Source organism: Eretmochelys imbricata, chromosome 21, assembly GCF_965152235.1.
Source record: "Eretmochelys imbricata isolate rEreImb1 chromosome 21, rEreImb1.hap1, whole genome shotgun sequence".
NCBI classification, from domain to species: Eukaryota; Metazoa; Chordata; order Testudines; family Cheloniidae; genus Eretmochelys; species Eretmochelys imbricata.
Genome location: NC_135592.1, coordinates 8249864 through 8261819, shown reverse-complemented (window position 1 = coordinate 8261819; position 11956 = coordinate 8249864). Strand labels below are relative to the sequence as shown.

The 11956-nt window shown below is 45.7% G+C and overlaps 1 protein-coding gene across 1 annotated transcript; it reads left to right on the top strand.

Annotated features, from left to right (window-relative positions):
• Positions 1 to 170: 170 nt before the first annotated feature.
• SNRPE (small nuclear ribonucleoprotein polypeptide E) lies at positions 171 to 7106 on the top strand. Its single transcript, XM_077839162.1, has 5 exons — positions 171 to 351; positions 1055 to 1081; positions 2056 to 2118; positions 2481 to 2559; positions 6670 to 7106. Exons 1-5 carry the CDS (start codon positions 298 to 300, stop codon positions 6723 to 6725), a joined length of 279 nt encoding a protein of 92 aa, XP_077695288.1. The 5' UTR covers positions 171 to 297; the 3' UTR covers positions 6726 to 7106.
• The last annotated feature ends 4850 nt before the right edge of the window (positions 7107 to 11956 follow it).

The following is an 11956-nucleotide window of genomic DNA, read 5'->3' as shown; positions in this document are numbered from 1 at the left end:
GGGCTGCTGCGGGGCTCGTGCCCCCAGCCCGAGGACAGCAGGCGCCTCGAACCCAGCTCTCTGAGAGGGGGGAGCAGCAGAGGCGGGACGGAGAGTCCTCCAGCGTGCCAGAGTGGCCGGGAAAGAGTTCCCGGCGTTCCGCGGGCAGGCCCCGGCGGCTTCCGGTCTGCACCGGAAGTCTTTGAGCTGGGGCGGCGCGCGCGTGCGGGCTGTTGGGGGTAACGGTTTCTTCCGTCTCTCTCTCTCTCTCTCTCTCTCTTCCCCCCCCCACCGGTTGGCTGAGGCTCGCTCGCGGCCATGGCGTATCGCGGGCAGGGCCAGAAGGTGCAGAAGGTGATGGTGCAGCCCATCGTATCCTGCCGCGGGGGAAATGGGGCTGGGCGGGAGGGAATGAGGGGGCTGGGCGGGGAGGGGGAAGTGGGGGGGACTGTCGGGCGGGAGAGATTGAGAGGAAGGAGATGGGGGGGCTGGCGGGTTTGGAGTGGGGGGGGCGGAAGGGGGAGGAGATGGGGGACCGGCGGGGGGGAGTGAGGGGGCCGGAGAGGGAGAGGAGGTGGGGGGCTGACGGGAGGGAGAGGGGGGAGTGAGGGGGAGGAGGAGGAGATGGGGGGCTGGCGGGAGGGAGAGGAGAGGGAGGAGTGGCTGGGCGGGATAAGGAGGGGATGGGGGGCTGGCGGGGGGGAGTGGGGGGGCCAGGGAGGGGGAGGGGGGGTGCCGGATGGGGGCTGGCGGAAGTGAGGGGGCGGGGGGGGGCAGAGATCGAGTTTGCCATGCAGCCCCTCACACGGGCATTACGTGCTGGGGGGTCTAGTGCCTGGGGTGGGGCCTGGGTGTACTGGGAAGGGGCCACTCTTTATCAGAGTCCCAAGGGGGAATGGGTGTGTTCAATGCCAGCTGGACTTCTCCCCCTCCCCTCCAAGAAACAAACCATGACTTGCCTCAGAATAAGGTGCTCTTACAATGGGAACTTTGGTTATAACCAGATGAGTTGTTACAGTGACACATGTTGTGTTAGGAGCTGCTTCTGTGCTTTTCCTTAAGTGCTGTGTTACAGAACCTCATCTTCAGGTACCTGCAGAATGTAAGTAATGCTGTCTAACTATCAACTCCTTGTGTGATTGTAAATATGATCCAAAACATATGATCCAAACAAAAACAGGTGGTTTTAGCCATGGTCATGTTGCTGAGATTTATATCTGATACATCCTGTCTTTGGAGTGGGGAAGGATTCTTTCTTCCTTCCTTCTTCAGCAAGGAGCAGGGATTCATAAACTGATCAGTTTCTTCCATCTCTAACTAATAATAGTACTGATAATATTTGACTTATTAGCTCTTAAGGTTTTGGGGGTTTTTTTTGTACTGAATAGCTTCCTGCCACCGAACTGTATTGTGGGTCTAAGTTTAATATTTTGTTAGCGTGCCAAGAAATAGTAATGCATACTAAAGGTTTGATCCTAAGGTAAAGTGTACAGTGATGTGCTTGTGTGTAATAACCCTGGCAGCCCGACAGGATCTGAATACAGGTGTCAGGTTCAGGTTAGGTTGGGTATTATTTGTATAGCATACATTCAGGCGCAGCTCAGATCGGATAGGCTCTTATCACTGATTGTGCTGACTGCCCTAGACCATTGCAACCTCACCTAAACCCAGTGGGACCTGACTACAAGTGTTGGGTTCGGGTATGAAAACAATGAAATACTCTCGGGGTTGGGTTAAAATTGACTGTGATCTAGTTGGATTTGGGTCAGGCTTTAAAATTAGTCCTGAGCAGACTTCTACTATTGTTTACATTCTACAATTTATTCCTTTACATGTTCACAAATCCTCAATAATTGGAGAGAAAACATGCCTTTTTATTTATAAGATGTCTCAGGGCAACATTAAGTTCTAATTTGGGTCTTCTTACAGAAACCGCAAAGAATATTTTAAATAATGACTTACAATGGGGCAAACAGATAATAATATCCTGTATACCAATGAGTAACTGTTGCTTGGAGTACCTGTGCTAATAATGTGCTTTCTTATCTTTTCCTTCCCCCCTCCCCGATTTTGCAGAGGTCCAGGATTCAGGTGTGGCTCTATGAACAGGTGAACATGCGCATAGAAGGCTGTATCATTGTGAGTGTCATGTTATATGCACTTTGCATCATTCATTTGTTTTTCCAGTTCACAAGTCCCATTTTCAACTCCTTAGGAAAAAGTAGTACAGTGAAGGAATAACACGCCACACTCCCACCCTCCCACCCCCTGTTTTCCAAGCAGTCGTCTTACTTAGATCCATTTAATCATAGCATCATAGGACCAGAAGGGACCTCGAGAGGTCATCTAGGTCAGACCCTTGCACTCATGGCAGGACTAAGTATTATCTAGACCATTCCTGACAGGTGTTTTTCTGTGTCCCCTTAGTGAAAGCAGCTCCTACTGTTGAGGCTTGAGACCAGGCGATTTTGTTCACTAACCACTTTGTTGTTGGTTCTTAGGGTTTTGATGAATACATGAACCTGGTTCTGGATGATGCAGAGGAGATACACTCAAAAACAAAAGCAAGGAAACAGCTGGGTAAGTCTGCATGGGTTAAATGATTTATGGCACCAAGCTGCATATATGAACCATGTGTGTGGCAGCAATATAAAATGCAGAGCAAATGAATAGCTTTGACTGAAGGATAGTGAAACCCATTGGTGAATAGCAAATGAATAGCATTAGTTCTGCTGTAGGTTAACTGTGTTGGGATTAGAGAGCTGATGAATGTTCTATTCTGATTAGCTGTATGTCAGAATCCAGCACTTCTCAAAGAGTGAGTGAGTCCTAAAATGAATCTGAATCTTTAAAAAGGTGGTTTAATAAACAGCAGCTCTCTGCCTTCTCTTGGGTGTCAGGGTGGCTGGAGGAGGCCAATCTAAACTCCAGACTCCCATATCTATTTCTGTACTGTTGTATTAATTGGAGGTGTAATTTACCCTTCATGAAACACTGGAGCTAGGGGTGACCCAGTAAAATTAATAGGCAGCAGGTTTAAAACAAGTGAAAGGAAGTAGTTCTTCACACAATGCACAGTCAACCTGTGGAACTCATTGCCAAGGGATGTTGTGAAGGCCCAAAGTACAGCTGGGTTCAGAAAATAATTAGGTAAATTCATGGAGGATAGGTCCATCAATGGCTAGTAGCCCAGATGGTCAGGGACAAAATCCTATTTACTGGGTGTCCCTGAACCTCTGACTCCCAGAAGCTGAGACTGGACAGCTGGGGATGGATCACTCTATAATTGTCCTGTTCTGTTCATTCCCTCTGAAGCCTCTGGCATCAGCCACTGTCAGAAGGCTGGATATTGGGCTCCATGGACCATTGGTTTGACTTAGTATGGCCATTCTTATGTTTTTAATTCATTTAAATACAACAGTCCTAGTACCCTCCCCACACACTCAGTTGTGTCTACACAACAAATTAAAACCTATGTCTGGCCCGTGCAAGCTGACTTAGGCTCACAACGGCTCAAGCTGTGGGGCTGTTTCATTGCTGTGTAGGCTTCTGGGCCTGGGCTGGAGCCCAGGCTCTAAGACCCTGCGAGGTGGGATGGTCCCAGGGCTCAAGCTGGAGCCTGAGCCTGGACGTCTACACTGCAGTGAAACAGCCCCAAAGCCCTAGCCCTCTGAGCCCAAGGTGGCTGGCATGGGCCAGCCACAGGCGTCTAGTTACTGTGTAATGACAGGTTTCAGTGTAACAGCCGTGTTAGTCTGTATTCGCAAAAAGAAAAGGAGTACTTGTGGCACCTTAGAGACTAACCAATTTATTTGAGCATAAGCTTTCGTGAGCTACAGCTCACTTCGTCGGATGCATACTGTGGAAACTGCAGAAGACATTATATACACAGAGACCATGAAACAATACCTCCTCCCACCCCACTCTCCTGCTGGTAATAGCTTATCTAAAGTGATCACTCTCCTTACAATGTGTACGATAATCAAGTTGGGCCATTTCCAGCACAAATCCAGGTTTTCTCACCCTCCGCCCCCCCCCCCCCCCCCCACACACACACAAACTCACTCTCCTGCTGGTAATAGCCCATCCAAAGTGACCACTCTCTTTACAATGTGTATGATAATCAAGGTGGGCCATTTCCAGCACAAATCCAGGTTTTCTCACCCCCCTGTCCCCCTTTTCCAAAAACCACACACACAAACTCACTCTCCTGCTGGTAATAGTTCATCCCAAAGTGACCACTCTCCCTACAATGTGCATGATAATCAAGGTGGGCCGTTTCCAGCACAAATCCAGGTTTTCTCACACACACACCCCCACACACACACACACAAACTCATTCTCCTGCTGGTAATAGCTCATCCAAACTGACCACTCTCCTTACAATGTGTATGATAATCAAGGTGGGCCATTTCCAGCATAAATCCAAGTTTAACCAGAACGTCGGGGGGGGTAGGAAAAAACAAGGGGAAATAGGCTACCTTGCATAATGACTTAGCCACTCCCAGTCTCTATTTAAGCCTAAAGTAATAGTATCCAATTTGCAAATGAATTCCAATTCAGCAGTTTCTCGCTGGAGTCTGGATTTGAAGTTTTTTTGTTTTAAGATAGCGACCTTCATGTCTGTAATTGCGTGACCAGAGAGATTGAAGTGTTCTCCGACTGGTTTATGAATGTTATAATTCTTGACATCTGATTTGTGTCCATTTATTCTTTTACGTAGAGACTGTCCAGTTTGACCAATGTACATGGCAGAGGGGCATTGCTGGCACATGATGGCATATATCACATTGGTGGATGTGCAGGTGAACGAGCCTCTGATAGTGTGGCTGATGTGATTAGGCCCTGTGATGGTGCTCCCTGAATAGATATGTGGGCACAGTTGGCAACGGGCTTTGTTGCAAGGATAGATTCCTGGGTTAGTGGTTCTGTTGTGTGGTATGTGGTTGTGGGTGAGTATTTGCTTCAGGTTGGGGGGCTGTCTGTAGGCAAGGACTGGCCTGGCCAGGGGTAGGCAAGGACTGGCCTGGCCAGGGGTAGGCAAGGCCAGGCCAGTCCTTGCCTACAGACAGCCCCCCAACCTGAAGCAAATACTCACCCACAACCACATACCACACAACAGAACCACTAACCCAGGAATCTATCCTTGCAACAAAGCCCGTTGCCAACTGTGCCCACATATCTATTCAGGGGGCACCATCACAGGGCCTAATCACATCAGCCACACTATCAGAGGCTCGTTCACCTGCACATCCACCAATGTGATATGTGCCAGCAATGCCCCTCTGCCATGTACATTGGTCAAACTGGACAGTCTCTACGTAAAAGAATAAATGGACACAAATCAGATGTCAAGAATTATAACATTCATAAACCAGTCGGAGAACACTTCAATCTCTCTGGTCACGCAATTACAGACATGAAGGTCGCTATCTTAAAACAAAAAAACTTCAAATCCAGACTCCAGTGAGAAACTGCTGAATTGGAATTCATTTGCAAATTGGATACTATTACTTTAGGCTTAAATAGAGACTGGGAGTGGCTAAGTCATTATGCAAGGTAGCCTATTTTCCCTTGTTTTTTCCTCCCCCCCCCCCCCCCCCCCCCGACATTCTGGTTAAACTTGGATTTATGCTGGAAATGGCCCACCTTGATTATCATACACATTATAGGGAGAGTGGTCAGTTTGGATGAGCTATTACCAGCAGGAGAGTGCGTTTGTGTGTGTATGGCGGTGGGTGGTGAGAAAACCTGGATTTGTGCTGGAAATGGCCCACCTTGATTTTCATACACATTGTAAGGAGAGTGGTCACTTTGGATAAGCTATTACCAGCAGGAGAGTGAGTTTGTGTGTGTGGTTTTTGGAAAAGGGGGACGGGGGGTGAGAAAACCTGGATTTGTGCTGGAAACGGCCCACCTTGATTATCGTACACATTGTAAGGAGAGTGATCACTTTAGAATAAGCTATTACCAGCAGGAGAGTGGGGTGGGAGGAGGTATTGTTTCATGGTCTCTGTGTATATAATGTCTTCTGCAGTTTCCACAGTATGCATCCGATGAAGTGAGCTGTAGCTCACGAAAGCTTATGCTCAGATAAATTGGTTAGTCTCTAAGGTGCCACAAGTACTCCTTTTCTAGTTGCTGTGTAGACATACTACTGTCACCTTGCCCCATCACCCTTCTGAGTCAATACAGGAAACCCTTTTGCCGCTGCCATCCCCACCATGTTTGGATTTGGTATTCACCATTTGCCAAGTACCAAAGATAAACAGTGAATCTGAAAACGGTGGTGTCTTCCAATTCCCAGCCAGGATGGCTTTTATTATGATACACTCTGGTTTATTGTAAGGAAGCAGAGTACGGGGCTCAAGATAGTGCTGATACCCTGCAACGCAGCGAATTTCATATATCGGTCATATACTGTGGAGAGAGAATCACCATAGATTTATAGGCTTCATGCAGAGGGATAGTCTGACTATGTATTAGCTTAATTTACTGTACTGAAAGGAAACTTCTGATCTGTACTGCAGTCTTTCCCATGGTAAGTGTTAATAGAAAGAAGCACTATATAGGCACCAGGCAGACTTCTTTTTGAAAGGTTTTCTGCAACAAAATTTTCTGCAAGTTAGACATTGCATGACCTGAGGATAATCTCTCTAACTGCCATTTCCGTTCTCCTTTGTGTTGCAGGTCGGATCATGTTAAAGGGGGACAATATTACTCTTCTACAAAGTGTTTCTAACTAGAACTTGTCATTCAGAGGGTGGAATACACTAAAGAGAGTTCCGAACTAGAATTTTCACTCAATGTGCGGGGTGGACTAAACATTATTATAAACAAGAGTCACTGTGCTGGGAAAGTGGATGGTGTTTTGAAAATAAAAACTCCAAATGCACTTGATTTGAAAAGAGTAAAAACAGTAACTTCACTGGTGTCTTGAGTGTGAGCCAGTCTGGCAATTCTTCTTTGATAGTAACATTTTTTACATTGGAGAACCAATTAATGTCGGGGGTAATTTTTATGTTAACTGTGAACTTAAATTTATTTGATCTCATGCCTACATCCCTCCCTCACAGTTTTTGTTGGGGGAAAATATGTAATCTAAAATAAACCTTTTTTTCTTAAAATGGATCTGTTCAATTTCTGATAGGAAAAAAAAATCTTTGTTCTGGAACAATACCCATGCACCATCTGAATTGTTCAGTACAATACCAGAGCCACATGCAGTCTCCAGACTATAGAGATCCAGTAAAATTAGGATGGAATTTGTCTAGGAACTTAGCATTACTATTCTCTACCAACATATCTCAGTTGCGTGAAGAGAGCTTTTAACTGATAAAACAGTATAAAATTTCTTGAGAATCTATACAGAAGTACTTGTTGGTAAAGGATTATTTCTACAGTTAAGTATGTTAATATGCTGGGAAGGACTCCAGGAATTTAATCAAAGCATTTAGCAAACAATGCTCAATCCTCATACTTGCCAATGTAATTAAGTATTATCCTCGTATTTGAGTGGGGAAATTTAAGCAGAGAGGCTAAGTAGTTGACCCAAGATCACAGAGAGGGAGTCAGTGTCAGAGCCAGAATTAAAACTCGAGAGTTCCTGTGGTCAGGTCACTAAACAATTTGGAAATATCTGAGATGTTTGGGTTTTTAATATTTTCTTCAATTTTTAATTTGGGAGTAATGTGCTGTTTGTATGGGATCTCCTGGATGGTTTGCTCAGGGATCTGTGAGATGGATGCATTTTCTTTTATTCCTATATGCTTCCTGGCTTAGATACCACTATTAGACCCCTTCTGCTCCTTTTCCAATTAAAACAAAAGAAATGTAGTTGCAGCCATATGTGTAGATTTGATACCGCTTTGATGGAGGATGTCTTGGTGCTGTGAAGACACACGTCTTGATTTGAGGGCTACAGTAACAATCGTTTAGACTGGAGTAATTTAGTCAGCATTCAGTTTTCAAAACATAGTTTTGCATATAGCTATTATCCTGCAAACCAGTGAATTCAGAGAAATTCAGAAGAAAAAAAATCTCCCCTGTTCATGGAAATCTAACACATGCAGTTCAACAGTGGACAGTTAAAATACCTGTAATCTATTTTGGTCCAGTCTACGGAAGGGACCATTGGGAAAAAATGTTCTCCCTTTCAAGTTTAAAAAAAATAAAACCCACATATTTTTTGTTGTTGCTGCTGCTGTCAGCTACTTCTCTCTCTCTCTCTCTCTCTCTCTCTCATTATTCATCCCAGACATGCAGAAATACAGCAGCTCGGGCTTTTCTGGATTGTGTACAATTATTTGTCTATCTTGTTTGCATCTGAAAGAATTTAGATGCAGTTCCAGCGTAGGTAACCCGGTGCACTTTCACCCATTTCACTGAGCTATTCTGCAGAGAAATTGTAACACCTCTTACCAGGCTTAAAGCTATGATGATCGAATGGGACATGTTATCACAATATTGTAGCTGAAACAAAATCAGGCATACTACCTGCTAACAAAAGAATTGGTATTTTTGTATCCGTTTTCATGAGTTCCAAAGCGTTCTGCACAAACAGCAACAGAAAGGTACATGTCTTGTGCTGACACAAATGTTAGACCATCTGTGGATGAACGCAGTTAAACATTGCCAAGGACTACGTATGGAAGGCATAGAATAGTCACTGGGTTCCCCTGTGTCTGCTTTACGTGGATCCTCAAGATGCTCACTGAAGTTTTACAGAGCAGTAAATAACTACGGGATTCTCTCGATTAATAGTGATGGGGCTACAATTGCTGGGTATTTATGATACCTCACGGTGCCTGCAAATTCCACCTGATGAACTAGATGCAGGTGCAAAGGCAAATCATGGCCTTGAGATTCATCCTTATGCCTAAAATATTTCAGCTCCGTGTTTCTGAAGCAATACTTTTTCTCTCCAAATATGTGAGGAAAATGTCATAGAAGGATAAAAGGGCAGTGAGAAATGTGGAGATCAGAAAAGGATATTTACTAGAGGGGGGAGAGAGTAAAGATGCATGCCATGAGTCCAATGAACATAAGGTCAATGAAATAAAAAATGTCTCCGTGCTCATAAGGGGGTCTGTCCCTTTCCAGTTGCTGTTGCACAGATGTAGACTGGTAGGAGAAATAGCTCTCTGTTACCAGCCATGCTGTTTCCTGCTCCAAATCACACGTTTCAGGGTGCTCTCAACGCTGCATACAGCTCCTCCACTGCTTGATGCTATCAGACTGATCCTGTATGTTGAATTCATTTGCAGTCGTCCAATGATGAGTGGAAGGAAGTTTAGACTAACCATAAGGCATGTCATAGCTGATGTTAAACAGTCTACCAAAATAGACTGATTGTATTGTAAGTGAGCTGCAGGGGTAATTAGCAACTTCCTCAGAGGGAAGCTGTGAAAGATGCAGAAACCCTGTATTGGAGCATAAGCTTGTCTGCACATAGGGCAGGGACTAGCACAATGTGGATCTGGTCCGTGAGTGGGGCTTCTAAAGCACTAGTGAAATACTTACCTGTCGTTATGAATAGAGCACTGACTTCTCCCCATCTGTGAGAATGGTACAAGTCTTCACAATTGTACCTTGTTTTTTTCATTGTATGTTAATTCCAAACCCCTCTTCTAATCTTTTAAACCAAGAGCTGTACACAGCAACAGGGTGGTGTCTGTGTCACAGAGTACTAGATTGCGTGTCTGGGGTTCTGTGATTTATTTTTGGGTCTGCTAGCTCACTTGCTGATGACTTTGGGCAAGTCACGTCTCCATGTTGTGCCTCAGTTTCCCCCTCTCTAAAATAGAAGTCCATAGTACTTCCCTTCCTCGAGGGGTGGAGTGAGGTATAATTGTAAAGTGCTTTGAGCTCTTGTAGAAATGAATTGGGAGAATATCTATCTCCAAGTGAGATTGAGCTCTTGAGGGGAAAACCTGCAGGTTGAAACGTGGCCACAGTCTTGGACTACAGAGGGCGCTGCTGCCCCTAGCAACACCATCCACCACGATTGCAAAGTGTCATAAGCCTCTGCTGGAACATAGAGTTCTCCAGCATTCATACGGCTGTACTGGCTCCAAAACAACCTGGAAGAAAGATAAAGCTGGGCTGTAGAGTGGGGGACCGTTCTTATTCAGTACAATAGCCAACAAGCAGGCCTGCCTATTTCTCACCCCTGCACCTTCTACGATGCCTGTGTTCCCTGAGAACTGACATAGCCCTGCCTCAGAGTAGGAGGAAGAACGGAAGGGTCTGTTTTTGACTGAGCGAGTGGCAGGCAGAAGGAGTAAGGTAGAGTGAACTCTTACAATCGGGCTCTGTGTTTAGAGGGCGCCTTTTGCTTGGCTTTCCGCTCTCCTGAAACCTGTTGTGTTTGCTTTGCAAGCTGTGTTTTTCCGTAACGTGCAAATTCCTTTCCACCGAGCAGAGGTGGGTACAGACGCCTTCTGAGGAGGATGCACTGAGTGGTGGTAAGGTTCCTGAAATGTACAGTTAACCCTGAGTGTGGTGGGATTGAGGGATTATTGCAGTTGAATGCCCCACTGCATGGAGCAATTGCGGTGCTACAGAGCACACAAATCTCTAGGTAGAAAAGTGCTGGGAGTGGAATTTGTCAGAGAAACTTTTCTTGCCCCAGCCAGAGCTCACATGCTACACCAGGAGGTGTAGAAAAATCCAAGAGCCGACCTCAAACAGCCTGGTCCCTTTGTAGAAACAGCATTCCCAATCTTTATGTGTTGGAAGCAAATAGTTCAGCGCTAGGAATGTAGGTGGCCTGTTACAAGCTAATTGAGAGGTGGTCTCTGCCCCACGGAATTTAACATCTGAGACTACAGCATTGACTTTACAGAACAAATTACAGCCTGCTCCCGGCAACCTGGAGCCACATTTCCTACCAAACACTCGGGCAGTGTGTTTTTATTAAAGATGAAGGTGGCACAGGTTCAGGTTAAATGTGAGTGCCCTTGTTTTGTCCATGGCTATGGTCCTGTGTACTGAAGTAATGAAATCAAAAGCATTCCAACCCTTCCATTTCATGGTCTAAACTCGATTACCCTAACACGGACCGTTCCTTTAACGGGCTCTTGTTTGCAAGATCTTTGCTCCCTTCTGTGATTACAAGGGGCTTCGGTGGACAGACGGCATCTTCATTTAACAGACCTTCTTGTTCCCAATTTCTACTGCCCCCCTTAAATTTCTATTTAACCCCTTGACTCAGGGGAAGTTTGTTCCTTTTAGGAACATGGTTTCTGTGGAAAGCTCTGTGTTTTCATCTAGTATCTCTAGTGGCACTATACTTACGGTTCTTCGTTAAACGCTGCTTTTTTCCAAGAGACTCCACTGGGACAAACGTTTTCCTGCCCCAAGTAAGTCAGAATTAAATCTGTCTGCCATGGGATGGGGGGGGACGGCGTTGTCATTTGTGTGAAGCATAAGCTTTATTTTCGCACAGACTCTCAGTGGGTCATTCTTTGCCTAGATGGTTGTTTAAAGTGAGTTTCACTGTGGCTCTTTGATATGATCCCTGGATTTGCACAGAGGCTTTCGTATGTGGCTGAAAACAAACTCATGAGCCGTTTGGATGCTAAAAATCTCATTAGCATCAGCGGAAAGACTCAGGGTTGTTTCCTAGAGTAATTGCTTGTTGTCCATATGCTCATATTTGAAGCCAGGAAATGAATGCCGGAGCACCATGCCAGTGGGCTCTCTGGGTCAGAGTGCATGCGGTGGTGCTTGCAGTGGGCTCAACCCCAAGGCACAAAGGCAGAGGCTTTGTGTGGCTGGCTGGCTGCCTGCTGATCTTGGGTTAGCGCCACCATTTACACCGACAGCCGCCTTGGGAAGAAGAATCAATGGGTTTAGAAACTGGGTTGGCATCAGAAGGTCAGAAAGGATCCTGAAGAGTCTGGGCCAGTGCTCTGTGCAGCCGTCTGGCCCGTCCCAGCCATGATGCACGTTGCAATGATGATTCCTGAAAGCC

Coding starts and splice junctions, on each gene's coding strand:
- SNRPE (XM_077839162.1), top strand. CDS start 298: ATGGCGTATCGCGGGCAGGGCCAGAAGGTGCAGAAGGTGATGGTGCAG. Junction 352..1,054: donor AGGTGATGGTGCAGCCCATC/GTATCCTGCCGC, acceptor GCTGTGTTACAG/AACCTCATCTTCAGGTACCT. Junction 1,082..2,055: donor TCTTCAGGTACCTGCAGAAT/GTAAGTAATGCT, acceptor CCGATTTTGCAG/AGGTCCAGGATTCAGGTGTG.